The sequence below is a fragment of the Pocillopora verrucosa genome, chromosome 3, assembly GCF_036669915.1.
Source record: "Pocillopora verrucosa isolate sample1 chromosome 3, ASM3666991v2, whole genome shotgun sequence".
NCBI lineage: Eukaryota > Metazoa > Cnidaria > Anthozoa > Scleractinia > Pocilloporidae > Pocillopora > Pocillopora verrucosa.
In genome coordinates this window covers 29,431,993-29,448,758 of record NC_089314.1, presented here as the reverse complement: position 1 = coordinate 29,448,758, position 16,766 = coordinate 29,431,993, and the positions used below count along the sequence as shown (strand labels likewise).

Genomic DNA, 16,766 nt, shown 5'->3' with positions numbered 1-16,766 from the left:
TCATTTCAATTAAAAGACAAACACTTCAAAATACTTTTAAAAGTATATTCACCTATTGGTTACTTGAACACAAAATGTAAATATACTAACTTTGTTTTACCTGTGTTTTGTTCCAAATTGATTGCATATTACCATTAAATGAAAAACATAATGATTTCCTAGGAATTATTACAACCAGAGACTTTTTCTTGCTTTGCAAAACTGCTACTGCGTTTGCATTACAGTTGTCTTGTGTTACAAAGACTTCTGATACTATTCAATTTTGTTAAAAACTATTGGCTGTTGTATTTCAATTCTTTGATTTAAATATTCTGCTACAAAATAAAAGAAACGTTCACTTTAATGTTAGATTCTTTGCAGTACCATAACACAATAAAAGTTATTTAAACAGTGATGAAGATGTAATCACAATCATGATATTGGCACCTACAGCGGATTCCATTCCACTGCAGCAGACACAAGTACCCATTGGGTACCTATTTTTCTTGTTATGTCAAGAGTATTCGTTCATGTAAACTGAGTGTGACCTGCTTAAACCATGAATGAGTGGGTGGAGAAGATGCGTGTGAAGCCCAATTATAACCATCACAATTTCTACTATTGTGATTGGTGGATGGATGTATTGCTTTATTTTTCACAAATTGTTTGGTAGAGTAGTAATCAGACACCTTAAAGCGAACAAATGCATTAGCCAATCACACTGAGTATCCTCAAATGAATCTACCAATTACAGATTGAAATACTTTTAACAATGTCCAATAGCTGTTTCTAGACCTTTTCATTGCACTTTTTATAGCAGATTGTTACAGTTTAACGGTTAAAATATTTAATTTCAAGTCTTTCTATCGACATATAAATTTGTTTTTATTGGAAATTGTAATGGTTTTTATCAATTGGTAACAGGTCATTGTCGTCCAAATGGGTCAGTAGTCATCCTCGTGATTAACAAATCAAACTCGGGCTCCTGAGAATGTTAACTTTTCTCCGGGAAACGTCAGGGAGTTTCAAAATTCTATGGACCATGTCAATGAACTGCGCATAAACTTAAAAGTAGAATTGCAATTCATCGAGCCACGTCTTTGCCATTCGCGGATCACTGACACATGCAACAAGAAATGTGACCACAGAAGCCGTACTCATTGTGATCTCCTCCGAATTTTTCTTTTTGATTGTTTTCAGATGTTGTACGGAAAGGAACAGAAAGGTCCAGTCAGTGCTCTGACTCAAGTCAATGGTTACCTTGTAAGCGCCATAGGACAGAAGGTATGTTGGCCTTCATCTGTCTCATTCATTAAAAAAACATGGCATGTCATATTCATTTGTAATTTCATAGCTCGGAACAAAATGGGAAAAATCTCAAAATCTCTACATGTTCTGTAGCGTCTCTGTAAGTTACAGCACATAGGACTCCGTAAAGATTTCATGCTAAAATTTCTGTTTGTTTGGTCAAAATAAACAGATTTACATCTGGAATTTCAAAGATAGCAATGATTTGGTGGGAATGGCATTTATTGACACGCAAATGTACATTCATTCGTTAATGTCCATCAAGACTCTGATTATTGCAGCTGATTTATGCAAGAGCATCACTCTCCTTCGATTACAGGTAAAGTCAAAGTTTCATTTCACTAGGTATAAAATAAATGAAGGTCACCCTTAATTCTTCTTACGTGTTAGTTCTCATAGAAACTCTACGATAGAATTCCTATGTGTGCAGTTGAATGTTATTTTTGTTTGTTCGATATCAAGGAGGAAACGAAGACTCTGGCATTCGTTAGCAAGGTCAGTAGTCTTTTTTAAAAGTTATTCAATAGCCACGTTCTGTTTTCGCGTTTTTATAAACCTCAACATTGTCTCGGTTGATAAAAAAGGGAGAAAAGAACTCGGCCAATATCTAGCCATCTTGACCTCCGGCTCGGTCAACAACGCATTTAATGCCGTCTCACTTTTGCAGCCTGCGACTTGCTTAAAATTTACCTCACGACACTGAAATGGGTTCCTCACGCACGCCTCAATATTTATTACACTCGCGTGACGCGATTTCTTTGCAATAATAGAAAAAAAATGGGAAATTTGGGACGATTTTTTTCACTAAAATATCACGACAAATTGTCATACTCAACAACAAAGCATAAATTTAAGGAAGTTTCAGAGGATTCCAAAAACTTCCGAAACCAAGAAATAACATTGCTATCAACAAATTACAATTTTGAATACCTTACATTCTGCCGCAGAGAGTTCTCCTCCCACTGGTTGACCTTTAAAGTTTATTTCCTTGTTTTTCATTTCCTTTCCTTTACTTACTCGAGTTCACGAAGTATTTACTTTTTTGTTCAGGATCCAAAACCATTAGAAGTGTATTCAGCCGATTTTGTTATTGATGGTCCACAACTGGGATTTCTTGGTAATGTATCTTCTTCTTTCTCTTTCTTTCTCTTTTTTCAATTTTTTTTCGCTTGTACACTTTGAAGATTATTAGTAAGGATATGAGTCAAATTAAACTCATCAGAGGACAATTGTTTAATCACTTGCACTCAGCAATTTTTCCATTACAAGTCTCGTTCATCAAAGACTTCCATTTCAATTTGTGGCCAAGGGGGCTGATCGAAAAATACCTCGTCTTATTTAAGGGTGCATCATGGAAGGTAATGACTTGAACTAAAGGAATTGAAAGTCAACCTGAACTAATCGACGAAAGCTTTTTTTTTTTTTTTTGCGAATTTTGACTACTTCAACCTCTAGCTGTGTATAATTTGATGAAATATTGTTTCAAATACTTGTGATCGTTAACGGAGTGTTATTTAAATTCAACGTGGTTTCATTGTATTCAGTTTTATTCAAAGATACGATGGCCTTTTCCATTTGAGTCAGTCGTGTCGTCTAAAATATGTTACGGGAAGCCATTTGAATTCAATTGACTGCCAATGACTGTTGTGTTGTTTCTCATTTTTGTGCCTTTGTCAAGCTAACGATCATAATTTCTTTTACAGTATCAGATGGTGATCAAAACTTGCTTTTACTCACTTATCAACCAGAAGGTAAGACAATGACGCGGCCAATTTTATGCTTCCGGTTAAACTTCTCTGAAATATCACGGGCTGTGTTCTTTTATTTTTAGCTGTTGAAAGCTTCGGTGGTCAGCGACTTCTTCAGCGAGCGGATATTAACATAGGAAGCCATATTACTTCATTCTTCAGGATCCGTGCAAGAACAACAGGAAAAGTTGGCGGTAAAGACTTGAGACAGCTGACTTGTTTTGGTAAATTTACATTCTTATTTTATTGGGCTAATGTGTTGGTTCAAAGCAAGTTTTAGAGTTGATCGGATCTCAAAATCCACGACCAAGAACACTGAATTCTGGAAGAAATTTTGTCGTTTTTCTTGAAAAGATGCTCGCGCAGAAATGTCTGTTCGCATGGTAAATTGCCGTGGTATTACTATATTCACCATCAGAAACGCTTTTACAAGTATTTAGTTAATAAATTAGAATTCAGTGATGATGATTGATGATTGCTGTTGTTCAGGCACACTGGATGGTGGGCTTGGACTGTTATTACCTATGACTGAGAAAACATACAGACGACTACACATGCTGCAAACCAAACTTGTCGAATGCATTCCACACGTCGCTGGTCTTAATCCAAAGGCTTTCAGGTCGGTTGATATTTTAATCTTATTGTTTTCGGTAATATACCTTGGTATTCAACAAGTTTAAGGGTTGCGATTGTGCGCTGTTCGCTGTTCGCTGAAGTCAGTTCCAGAACAGTTAGTAATTCTTGAATATTTAGCAGTCATGACTGGTGAAAGGCTTTTCTGAAGAAATAGGATTCAGTTTTATTTATAAATCATGTTTTCCAATTTATTATTAATATACTATGCTGGGAAAATATCATCGCCTGTTTTTGACAATGGCGCAGTTCAGAGGTTCAGTCCTTGCGTGTTTAATAAGTCGTTTCATTGTTCTTGTTTAGACTTGTACGAGGTAAGAAACGAAGCTTGAACAATCCTCACAGAAATATATTGGATGGAGAGTTACTCGGCAAATTTCTGCAGCTTGGCACTATGGAAAAACTTGAGGTTGCAAAGAAAATCGGCACCACGCCAGCTCAGGTATATTATACATCTTCTATAAAATCATTCAGTTGAGAGTAAAACAAAGATAACACACGCAGATACACGAGGTTTGATGACACGAGGTTTGATTGCAAACAAACAAAAAACCGTTTCAGTAAAAAAGTCTTCACTAAAAGTCAAGCCTTTACGACGTTAACAAATTAAAGGTTGGTTTGTTCAGTGTGGCCATTTTGTGATTCCGCTCACCGTATTTTCCCTGTGTTTTGCTGTGTAATACTGCCGCGTAGTTTGCGCGTTCTGTTGCCCTAATGTGGTCAAATGGTGAAATAGTGTAATGATACCATGCAGATATTCTAAATTTGTTACTGAGGCATATGTAGAAATAACTTCAACGAAAACAGTACGCGCGGACATTATCATCCTAGCAGAATAGCTCAAGTGTCGTTCGAAGCTAGCTTTTATACTTCAAAGTGAAGCTGGCTTGAACTCGCTGACAATTTTAGTGGGAACGGAGATTATGAATCGGCTTATATATTCACTCACCTCAATACTTTTTCTCAGTGAAATTTTATCGTTGTACTCTTGATGGGTTACTTTTGAAATTAGTACGGGATAATTATCAGTACCTACGAAATAAATGGTCAATTGACACGTCTACACACTGAAATCGCACATGAGCAAATGATATGATGGTTTGTAACACCGCAACGTTTGCTCTTTTCGCTTAGTATATACATCACTTCAGATTAAGTAAAAACAGAACACTACCTACTTTTGTAACTTCCAGATTCTTGACGACTTGATGGATGTTGAAAGATCGTGTTCACATTTCTGAGGGCAACGCCTGAGAGGTGCTGAAATACAAGTGAAAGATCATGATCGCATCAAGGATGTAACTTTTCCTTTACGGACAACTGTACCGGGATGACAATTAGTTACTATACTTTCTTTTTTCGTTAAAATCTCCAAGAAGTTAGAGAACTTTACTAATCAGAGGTTACAAAATTTATAAAACATTGTCATGTAGATTCCCAATCTCTTACACTTCTCTTACGCGTCCTCAGCGTGATAAATGTCGAAATACATGTAATTTTTTGTGAGTTGTCGGACCCGCCACCTAAATAGAATGGTCTACTACTTTTGTTGCTGATGCGAATCATAATTTAAGAAACCACCCATTGTCTCTTGGCTTGATTATGAGTTATTTGTTTCAAGTGGTCCTGTTAGTAGCACTTCCTAGAAAGTTGTTGATATTGTTTCTCTCCTGTTTTTATTGTGTACAAAGAATTCAAATTCTGTGGTCTACACTTGTATTTTGTTTAATCGAGATTGACCGCGTAAAAAGTATTCCCGTCAACTACGTAATTGTCATTAGCTTGATCGTGACGTTGAATGACTCGCTAGTAGCGAGCTAAACAACAATGGTCATGCCTCATTGTTATGAAATCGCTCTAAAAATCTAGTAGGACTACGAATAGAACCCGACACGTGTTTTGGGGAAGAAATCGCTAACTAATTAGAAAGCACGAGCTAGAGTATCATCGATGTACTGTTTTGTTTACAAATGAACTCACATGGCCGATGAGTCCGATGACATAAATTAACAAAACAGTCTCCGAAGAAGGAAAGCATATTGCCCTTAATTTGACTCCAAATTTGTGAACACCAGAGCTTTGTTCCATGATTTTCTTTGGTTGATGCAGGTTATTAACGGTCGGTGGGTGTAATCTGTGGAATTTTCTTCCTAAAACCGGAGCGCGATAATCGATCATATTTTTGCGTTGTGAGCGCAACGCAGAAGTCAAACTCTTGGGCTTAGTCTGTCGTTCCTACTTTTCGAGCGCCTCATTCCAAAAGCTCCAGACGGCGCGCTAATATCAATTTTGTTTTCCACGCTAAATTTTTGTACTCGCGCGACTTAATTCGACGTCAAGGAGGGAGTGCCCTTAGTCTAAATCTGTAGTCTATAAGCGTAATAACAAAGGGAATAATGATAATCACAAATCTCCAACTCGACAAAGGATGTGACAGCGTAGTTCTTGTCACTGACACCCACCACGATCGTGATGAGATGAGAATTTTAATCGAAACAGGGCCGTATTTTTACGACACAGTCGAGAATTACTTGGTTTGCATTAGTTTTCCTTCACTAAGCTGCTTTGGGAATAGTTTGGAAAACTTACATTACCCTCGTAAATAATCAGACGCAAAACCTCAACCAATCATGACTTGAATCAGCCAAGGGTTATCATTTCCTTCCCAAAGAAGTACCACCCTAATGAAATGTCCACCCCTAGCAACTCAGAATTTAGCAGTCTTCAACCTTCAAAATAAGCTACATTGGTGTAATGAGTTTCTCTTCATGGCCTCAGCAGCGACTTGAATAGGAAAGAACAAAAGGAAGGGGTGAACATAAGCACGGGAGGGAGGGGTGGGAAGAAACGAGGTCCCGTATTTTGCTACATATGCAGATATCTGTATCCGTCTCAATTTCGTATGTAGATAAATAGACAATGGAATGCATAAAGAATCCAATGTCTTTTTAAGTTGAAACATAGTTAGTCTACTAACTATGGTTGAAAGTTTCCAAAAAACCAATCAAGTTACATCATATACCAAAGTCGTATTAGCTGTGCATTCAAGTTTGAAAACTGGTCAGCATTCGAAGGAAAACATAAAAATACCAAAACTATCACGGAGGCCAAAGGTAATTTAGTGAAAAAAGGCTAAAAAAAAAACATCACACATTCGTCGATTGACATTTCATTTAACTTAAATGAGATATTCAGACCGAGACGTAATTAATTAGATATGCAATTTTCAGATTTTTTCAATTTTCATGTCAACAATTATTAACCTCCATTTGATAGTATGAATAAAGGGGTACGTTTCTAAAGAAACTGTGGTGCTGCGTCGGTGGGAGAGTATAGCAGGTAATTTAGTGTTAACAACTGGGTTGAAAACGTAAATTAGCCACCGTAAAGGGTAAAAAAGCTGACGTTTCGAGCGTTAGCCCTTCGTCAGAGCGATTAATTAATTAATTAAGTGATTTGATAGTATGGTTGGCCTGTAGTATCCACACTATCTTAATCCATTTACAAAGAAAAAAACTGCAGCGAAAATTGTTGATCTTACTCGAAAATCGTTTTTTTTTTTGGACGTCGAAACAACCTTTCGCCATATATTTCCTTCGAACAACGTGCAATGTTGGCCCCATGGCAATCCCACAAATCTTCAGACGCGAGCTCATCGTGTCAATAGGTCAGATTAAAAAAAACTTGGCTTTCTAGACAAGAACTTTAGTAGAAAAATGAGATGTTCGGAGTGAAAATGTCATGAATAGAGACACCTATGCAGAGCAGGGCTTCTCCCAGTTTCCACCCGATTCCACTGAAAATCTTATTCAAACCTGTTTGGGAAAAATCTCTATTTGTTTAAAAATGCCGTCATTGTGAAACGCAGACTGCCAACCGCAGACCAGGGATGAAACGCAGACTAAGGGTAAAATGCAGACTGAAGACTGCAAACGAGGGGTAAAATGCAGACTCGGTTCTAAAAAATAACCCGCTTCCCCAGAAAAACTTCAAAAGTGGGCTGGACTAATTAAAGGCTGCATAGGTCATGAGAGGCTGACAATGATCGTCACGGTGATTGACGTTTCAAACCTTACTTCTTCAGATGGTTTTGGCATTGACATATTGTTTTAAAGTGAGAACGAGAAACGGAAGTGTTCGAACGTGTAGTTCACAGCCAGCTAAATACATTTCTCCTGTTAAGGAGTAAACAATTCTGTTGAGCAACATTAAGTAGCTTTAACATAAATGTAGCTCATGTATACTTTGTTTGGCCTTGAAAATAGTAGTAGTAGTAGTAGTAGTAGTAGTAGTAGTAGTAGAAGTAGTTTTATCACACAGTGGCAATTGCGATTACCTGTTTCTAGGAGCTTTGTTTTGCACTGCAAAGTTAGGTGTGCAAATTCTTTGAATTTAATGCAAATTTGAGGGTGTGAGATAAGGGTCTGATTAAATACCTCCAAACAACATCCCCAAATGTTTGCCTTTCTTATTCCACTTGGTGTTTCACTTCATTATGAACCCGTAGGAAATCTGCAGCTATCATGGTCAACTTATCCTATGTTAGGCTTTTTGTGGGGTGACAAGGGATGCCTAGGAAATTTAGTTTTGCTGTGTTTTTATTCATTGGAAAAATGTTGGAGTCTTTCTTAACAAATTAAGAGCGAGTAGAAGTCTCAAGTTCCTTTTAAGTTTAATCATTTAGAGAAACTAGAAATGTTCATAAATTTCAACCAAAGAACAGAGTCTGCATTTTACCCCTGGTCTACAGTCCACAGCCGTAGTCTGCAGTCTGCATTTTACACTGACCCCTTCACATGTGAGCTAAACGAGGATGAAAAGTAACTGAATAGATACAGTGAAACCTATGTAAAGTTAACACTCTTATGACCTTGCCAAAGTTAATTTTTGACAGAGTCTCAAAAAGGATCTGGCTAATTGCTTAATTATAAAACAGACTTGACTTTTTGGTGTATTACAGCATCAAGTTTCTTTCTTCTTGTATATGCAAGCTTGTAATATGTGCCAGTAACATTGATAACCCTCTGCAAACATATTGACATGTGTACATTGTAAAATGGGTGAAATTATAAGGATTTGCACAGGAATGAATGGTCACATCCTTGACCTAAAATCTGAAGTGGCTTTGAAAATAATAATCTATCTACAGAGGCTTAACTTGCAACCTGTGGTAGTAACTGACCCCTAAAGTGAAATTTGATTGCAATTATGTTTGACAATTGCCATGCATTTTTGTACAAAAAAGCAAGTATTACAGTGAGATTTCATATTTTTATTAACAAATGTTGCCATTGGTGTCGGCATGTAATCACCCATTAAAGTAGGATATAGGATCCTTGGAATGCCTAACCTGTACAAAGCTAACACTCCCCCTGATGCTTTGAACTGTTACTATGACGACTTGAAATTCCTGTGGATGCTATGGATCAAAGTACCACTGGTCATCACTGCAAGAATCTAACAGCTGTGCATGCTTGGGTTAAAGTGGTTAAATATAAATTAGATTTCACTAGTGTAAATTTTTATCTAATTTCAGTATCAGTATCTCCTAGGAGTACTTTACATGTTTATCAGCCAAGGAATGATAGAAAACGAACTCTAATCAACATATCAACTTAATTTATTAATTTACAACTGTACATATCTTTTTTTTTTCAAAAAAGTCAACACATTTAAATACAATCAATTTTCTTAGGAAAATACAAAAAAAGCAGAGTATTAACATAGGAGGTAAGCAGTTTCTTGGTTGTTTTTTCTAATAATCTTGAGAATAAAGAAAATGATCGCCAAGCTAAGAAACTTTGATTTTAACACAAATTTTCCCTGTCAGTACCAAAGGAAAAGTAGAGAAAAGATTATGGAAAATATGGATACTAATGTTAGAGTGTACAGGGTTAAATCTTCTCTGAATGCACATGAACATCTGTTATTCTATCAATAGACTCAAGCTGTTGTGATATGAACTTCAGCGTGTCCACTCCGGTAAGCAGTTGCCTAAGAGCAAACAAATGAACAGTGATAAATGATTCACTGAAATATAAGTTACACAATGCTCTACCCTACAAGGGCTCAGACGTCTGTGAGAGATACAAGACACAGAGGGACTGTTCTTCATGTCCTTAGCACAACATTTATGGTTTTGAAATATGCTAACAGAGTTAAATATTGCTGTTGTTTTTATCAAAAATGTAACAGAACAATAAATTATTTAATAAAATTCCATGTCAGGATGCATTTTTCAACAATGATAATTCTTTTTTAAATATAAGCACATCTTGATTATCTAAAATGAACAACCCGATGTAAACAGAATATGTTCAACTTGAAGTATTCAAATTCTTGCAAATCACTTTACAAAACTGAATATAACTAGATGAATGCCAACATAAACAATTTGACAGGGAAAATTATTATCATTGACTCACAAAAATAATCAGTTGTCACTGAAAAAGTTGCTGTCAATAAAAATTTGTGACAATAAGACAAATCACTAAGATCTGTCCAAAGACAAAGTGCCTTGAAATCAAATTTGACACTGCAATTAGGCAAGCTTGATTACAATAAATAACCATGCACACACCTTACTGCTTGCTCTGCATTTTTTGCTGCTATGTTCATCTGATCAGCAGCAGCTTTTGATTTATCTTTGACAGCTGTCATTGTATAATGATTGGCATCTAACAGCTGGTTATATGTTGCTATGGGAACAGACTCTGTCTGATGAAAAATAGCAGAAAAATTATTGTAAACTATATGTAGAGGTAAATCAAAGATAATCTAACCTTCGTAGATTTTGTTCCATGTCTGACCAAAGACCAAAACATTGGTCCCATCTGACTTATTGTTAAGAACATTCTGCACTGAAATTATTTTATATATCCAAGTTAATTAACTTGCTTTTTTAGGTAACTACGATACAAGTTAGCTCATGGAAGATCACAAATGTTAAAAATGACATAAAAAAATGATTCCTAGTCAATAATGGAAAGGCAAATTCCTTTATTTCAAGTACAATTTGGAACAAACAAGCTCATGTAAGTTTTTCAAAGTTTTTCTGTAGTTGAGGCTTAAATAGTTTTAAATAAAGATAGAAAACAGATTTTCCTTTTTCCCTACTATTTAACAAAGTGGCAGAATAGAGGGGAGGGGGGGGCACTTATTCCCAGGGCCTGGTGCTTGTTTGCCAATATGGTCTAGACAGTAAGTGTTTACTCTCATTAGAGCATGGGTGCTTATATAACATTCAAGGAAATACTATATGTATGAAAAATATGCGACATGTATTGATAAATAATATGTAAAAGTTCATTAAATCCCTGGAAATATCATTGTGTGTTTGTTTGAAACAAATAAAACAGCAATCAACAGTTTTTAAAATACCTTGCTAACAGTTTGTTCTTTTTTTACACAGAATTACTATTTTCCACACAGTGATACTTGAAGCTGCATTTCTCTTAGCTAATCAAAATCAAGAAATTTTTTCAGGTATATTATTAGCTAATAAGTAGCAACAAAATTAAGAATCTTCTTCCAAACCTTTAATATATTAACTTCTTCCATCAATTTTGCAACTGTAGCTTCAGCTCTGAGAGCTCTTTGCTATATAATAACAACAGATATAGATGGATATACAATGAATTTTCAACTCAAACAAGTTTATGAGGACTACCTTATTTAATATTCTTAAAAGATCAGCGTGATATTCTTAGTCAGTAATAAAAGGAAACCCTTTTGATAGTGTTTTAATACTTATTGGCAATAATTTTTTTATATATTGTGGGCTGACATATTTTAGGCTTTATCAAATTTATATAATTATCAATATTAACTTTTAGCTATCTTCTGAATAGTAGGTAAGTACAATAATGGATTTGCACCAAATACATCAGAAGCCTAACTGATAAATTAAAAAGCTGTATAAGACATGTTTCAAATCTATATCACTGCTATCAAAATATGGTGTACTAGCCTCCCCTTTGTAGGTCTACCAAATTCCAGAAAATATTGTCGTTGTCAATTTTTTAAAATGATATCATCTTATAAAGTCTTATTAACAAGCAAAACCTATTTCATAGCCTACATTCCCCTATAAAAACTTTTCATTCTGACACAATCTGAATCCCTACGAGAATTACAATGTAATACCATGCCAACTGTGAAGCATGTGAAGTAATGCAATCAAAATAAAATCCAACAGAGTTGTCTGACCTACAAGCTAATGCCTCTATAGAAAAGTCATGCATTCCTCTCACCGTAGTCAATTCTAAATTTTTCTCCACCATTTGAACCATATTTTCTAAAGCTGCAGTTTCATCTGCCTCTCTTTTCTCAATCTTTGCAAGTTTCTTTTGCAAACTTATAATTCTGGTAGAGAAAACATACAACACAAATGTGTTATTCCAAATTGTTATTAATTTTTGGGCAAGAAACTTTACCCTCCCAGTGCCTTTTTACATCTACCAGTAAGTATTTCTTAGCTCATGTCACCTCTTCTTTTCTTTATCCACAGTTTGGTTGGATTCCCGTAACTCTCTTCTTAGTTTCTCATTTTCCTCTTTCAACTGTGGAGATAACATGGAAAATTTTGAATCAACCATGTTTATACTCTGAAATTGTTTACTGCTTTCCAGGAGTAATGGCAGAATTCAATAGGTTTTTCCTCTCAGTTACATGATTTCTACTGTGGAAAATAAACAGAGGAGGGCTTTTTTTCTGCAGAATACCCAAATTAAATGAATGGCCAAATGGAATGCGTGGGAACTTCTGCGGCTGATTACTAATCATTATCATGGTAATAGGACCAAGTGGAGTCCAATTCAGTCGGTAATCATACAGTCATTGATGAAGAAAATTGGACAACCGCAAAATGGGAGTCCAATTTGTCAATCCCAAGTATGATTACCCACAGACTTGGACATTAATCTCCAATTAATCATTACTGTTACAATTTCTGAACACAACAAATACATTTAGGACAAATATCTCTAACTTGTAGAGACAATGTCAAAAGTAAAAAATTCCTCAATTTTGGAAATTCCATAGCTTTTTTTAGGATAAGTGGTTGTTGCTATGGTTATTGTGATCAATTCTGTGATTGGTGGATTTGGTAGAAAGGACTGAGTATGATTTGCTGCTTCAACTGTCCAATTATACGTGTTGGATTACAGCCAACTGTCTGATCACAACTTCACAGAAAGGTTAGAGAAAAATAAAGCAGATCATGCACCAATCACATTTATTTAATTTGTGGAAATTGTATTAGTTATGATTAATAATAAAATCATAATTAAAGTTTTGAAAGTCACAGAGCAGATGTTAATTAAATTCAAAGTAATATTGCATGTGGTTAAAACAAGTGTTATTTGAACTCATACTAAAATTAAATCCTATATTTTATGCAGGATGGGAAACTTTGGCCAAAAGGTGTTAAATACTCTCCTGAAGTTAGTCGTGTCTGACCTGATTCATTTCTTCAATGATCTTTTCCTGAGTCTCGGAGCTGTCTAGAGAAGCTACAAAGTAGTTGATACTCCCACTCATCGGTGACTCAAGGCTACTTGTTAACTCACTCTCATCCTCTGTCTCTGAGCCACTGTCACTTTGGGCAGCAGTTTCCATGTTTAATTCTTGACTTTTGGTTCCCTACATATTTCAAACACAAATAAAAGAACTTTGAATATTGAAAGTGTGTTTGTTCTTTTTCTAAAATCATCACCTTTAATTAATTTCAAAAATAATCAAGTCAATGATCTACAAAAATAATAGAAAATATATTATTATATTTTAAACCAAGACCAACCAAAGAGTACAACATGATCAGTTCCTACATTTCTTTTTCCATTATCCTGATCTGTGTTCACTTCACGTACTTCATCATCAACTATCTATAAAAACAACATAAAAATGACACAACAAACTTTAAGATTCTTCACCATCTTCGTACTCACTACATGCTGTAAAAGGAGACTTATAAATTTTATGATCAAAAACTTATCCCAAAAACAGTTTCCTGTTACTTGTGAAAAGAAGGAAATTTCATGAAGGTTTGAGTAGCAAAGAAGTGATTTAAGAGTGATAAGAAATACATTAATAAACCAAAATTACATATGAGAAAAAAATACACCAGTAGCTTTAAAACACTTTCTATATGAAAAGCAATGAAATACCACAAAACACCAGGTGCTTGTATCAAAAGTGATAGGATTAGGTAAATTATAGTCATCTTGATATGCAAGACCTGCTACTATCATAGGCTATTAGTTGGCCAAACATAATTTAAATATTACCTGCAACACACGCTTATTTCTTGATGCCAGGTCATCTGAGAGGAAATTCTTGAATGAAAAGGGATTGACTACACCTTGGTCATTACCATCATCACCTTCTTCATTGACTGCCAGGAGTACAATAGAATAAATCTTATTCTATATTAAGATTAATAATAATAATACAAAAATTTCTATAGCACCCTATTCAAGAGCTCTACAGCGCTTTACAATAAGATGTTTCAAGGAGTAACTTGGAAAATAAATACTTAAAAATACTTAAAGCAAAACTACAAATTAAAATAGTGCTTAATAAGATAAGTTTTAAGGTTGCTCTTAAAAGATGTAAGATTTAAACTATATTTTATATGCAGTTTAGGAGTGCAGACCCAAAAAGCACGATCACCATAAAATTTTAACCTTGATTTAGGTGTCACTAACAAGTTCATGGTTGATGATTGTAAACTCCTTGATGGCTTGTAAGTCTGCAACAAATCACTAATATGGCTAAGACTTAATAAATAATTTAAATATTTAAAAGTCAACAGTAGGATTTTAAAAAGATTAACCCATGTGGCTTTATGGCATAAAACTATACATGGCAGTGCCAGGGAGTTGTTTTGGGTCACTTATCTTTAAAGCAGTTTTGCACGTTAGTGCTATAATTGTATCATCATGAGAGTCATAAAAAGACTTAGAATTACTGCATCATTCACAGGAAAAACCAGATTAAATCAAGGATAATAGAAGTAGTCATAGAGTACTGGCAGCAGGAAAATAACTTATGGGAAACCTCTCTTGTGGATCAAAAGAACAATCAAAGGTAGTCAGCAAGAGAGTGTCTGGCTCCAAAAATGAGGCAAGAAGAAAATCTTTCACTAAGAAAATTAGATTGTCTGTCATGTTAAAGCAAACATGTACAATCAAATTTAATCATACTACCTTACCCTTATGTATATAATTTACATTTATATTTAAGGATATGGTAGACCTTTGCAAGCCATATTTTTTTAACTCAAAAAAAGTAAAACTATTTTTACTAACAGTTTCTACCAAACATTTTTGTAAAATATTGAAACATACTTGAGTTATTTACAGAAACATTTTTCTGAACTGAATTCTTTGAGCCACCAAAGTTTAAAAAGCCAATTAAGATGTGTCAACACAAATGACTTCTGTGATGTTTTTCGTTGCAGAATATATGAGGTAGTAATCACATAAACATCTTGAATGTTTGTATTTCAGTTGCACGTGTTCATCATAGTAGTCTGTGAAAAAATAGGTAGAGATAAAAAGGGAAAGAGTCCTTGGGTTAAAGCTCAAAAGAAACCTAGCCATAAGAGCCAGAGATTGAAGGATTTTGATGAAGAATGGGGAAAAAATCTTGCCAACACAGACAAGGGCTCATGGAATGCGCTTTCTTTGCTGCTTGCCCTCAAGCAACCATCAACAAGTTCTGCCTACTTAGGGTCAGTAAGAGTTGAACTTGACGGCACCAACAAACTTTCCATTGCTTTGAATTTCTTCTGAACAAAGCTCTGTCATGCACAAGAGCATGATAGTTTCCTGCAAATCATATTTTGTTGAGAGTCTCCTGGGACTCTGTTTCTATATTGTTATTGGTGGTCAGCATTTCAAGTTTTTCAGAATGATAACTTGACATGTGGTAAACCAAAAGTGTGGAGTGTTGACAAAACTTTGGAGGTGAAAAAACACACTTTATATTTACATTAGTGTGTCTTCTTTGGATGATTTAATAGGGTGTAAAACCTTTACAGATTGACTTGAAATTTGGTCCGAAGGCTCCAGAGACACCAATCTGAAGACCATGTGGGGCTTTTCACTATTTAAATTTGATCTCCTACAATGGTCTCCGATGTAACACATATCAGTAAAATTTTGATGACTTTACTTGACAAAAAGATTGCAAAGCAACCAATAGGAACATCAAAAAAGCTCCACATGGTTTTCAAGACTAACCTCTTAGGATTGAAATTGGCAGAAATTCTGTTTGTGCAGTTGATTTGATACCCAATTAATTCGCTTAGAGAACCATTGTCCGTTTCGGATTGTCGCGTTTCAGTCGGTTTACCATTGGATCACGTTGAAACGAAACAACTTTTGTTGGATAGTGTATTTCATAACCTTTCCATTCATATATGGTTTATAGTGATTACACTTTTAATAGCGTGGTCACAATTTTTTAGCGAAGGACACCCGCGAAAGTCTACCGTATCCTTAACTTTACAACGTACGTTTGTTAAAAATAGTTGGTCGAAATAAAGATTGTTGTTGTTGTACGCTTCAACTTTATTCTCGGTAAATTTGTAGTCAGTGGACTCAATTTTAGCTCATTGGAGTCGTCAGACATTCCAAATGTTAGGCGTATTCGAAACTACGTTTTTGATATCAACCAAGTGACTGATTCATACGTACTCATGAAAACAAATGCAGTCTCCTAACTATTCAGCGCATAAAACCTTTCTCTTGATTTCTACGGAAAGTTGCCACAAATACTAGTATAGTGTAAATACTTCATATAATATGACATCGGCAATTCCTTTCAAGTAAGAGAGTACTCTAAATTTGATATATTTAACAATGCAAGTCATTTCCTGTAAGCTCACCTTGTCTGCTGACTTCCGGAAAAGGCGGTTCATCTGTGGAGCTGTCCCTCTTTCGTACACTTGCGGGAGAACTTTTTGATTTATGTTTGTCTTTCTTTATCTTACTTGTTGTGGTCTCAGTGTCTTGTTTCGATTTTACAAACGCTTTAAAGGAGAAAGGATTCTCCTTACTCGAACTGTCCTTGTCCGCCATCTTTGTACCATTC

At 35.3% G+C, this 16,766-nt stretch overlaps 2 protein-coding genes across 2 annotated transcripts in view; one reads left to right on the top strand and one right to left on the bottom strand.

Annotated features, from left to right (window-relative positions):
* The window catches only part of LOC131793057 (cleavage and polyadenylation specificity factor subunit 1-like), a 28,472-nt gene extending 23,210 nt beyond the window's left edge, over positions 1–5,262 (top strand). Inside the window, exons 35-43 of the mRNA XM_066163405.1 lie at positions 1,180–1,263; positions 1,460–1,606; positions 1,750–1,782; positions 2,338–2,404; positions 2,991–3,038; positions 3,119–3,259; positions 3,525–3,654; positions 3,972–4,110; positions 4,862–5,262. Of these exons, the coding sequence (XP_066019502.1) occupies positions 1,180–1,263; positions 1,460–1,606; positions 1,750–1,782; positions 2,338–2,404; positions 2,991–3,038; positions 3,119–3,259; positions 3,525–3,654; positions 3,972–4,110; positions 4,862–4,909 (837 nt within the window). The 3' untranslated portion in view covers positions 4,910–5,262. The remainder of the gene's footprint in view (positions 1–1,179; positions 1,264–1,459; positions 1,607–1,749; positions 1,783–2,337; positions 2,405–2,990; positions 3,039–3,118; positions 3,260–3,524; positions 3,655–3,971; positions 4,111–4,861) is intronic.
* A 3,161-nt stretch (positions 5,263–8,423) lies between these two features.
* On the bottom strand, positions 8,424–16,758 carry LOC131793064 (endosome-associated-trafficking regulator 1-like). The gene is made up of 9 exons (XM_059110482.2): positions 16,561–16,758; positions 13,955–14,061; positions 13,496–13,552; positions 13,128–13,310; positions 12,156–12,229; positions 11,921–12,032; positions 11,205–11,267; positions 10,249–10,385; positions 8,424–9,662 (listed from the first exon to the last, which is right to left on the bottom strand). The coding sequence occupies exons 1-9, from the start codon at positions 16,751–16,753 to the stop codon at positions 9,563–9,565; spliced, it is 1,026 nt and encodes a 341-aa protein (XP_058966465.2). The 5' UTR covers positions 16,754–16,758; the 3' UTR covers positions 8,424–9,562.
* Positions 16,759–16,766: the final 8 nt, after the last annotated feature.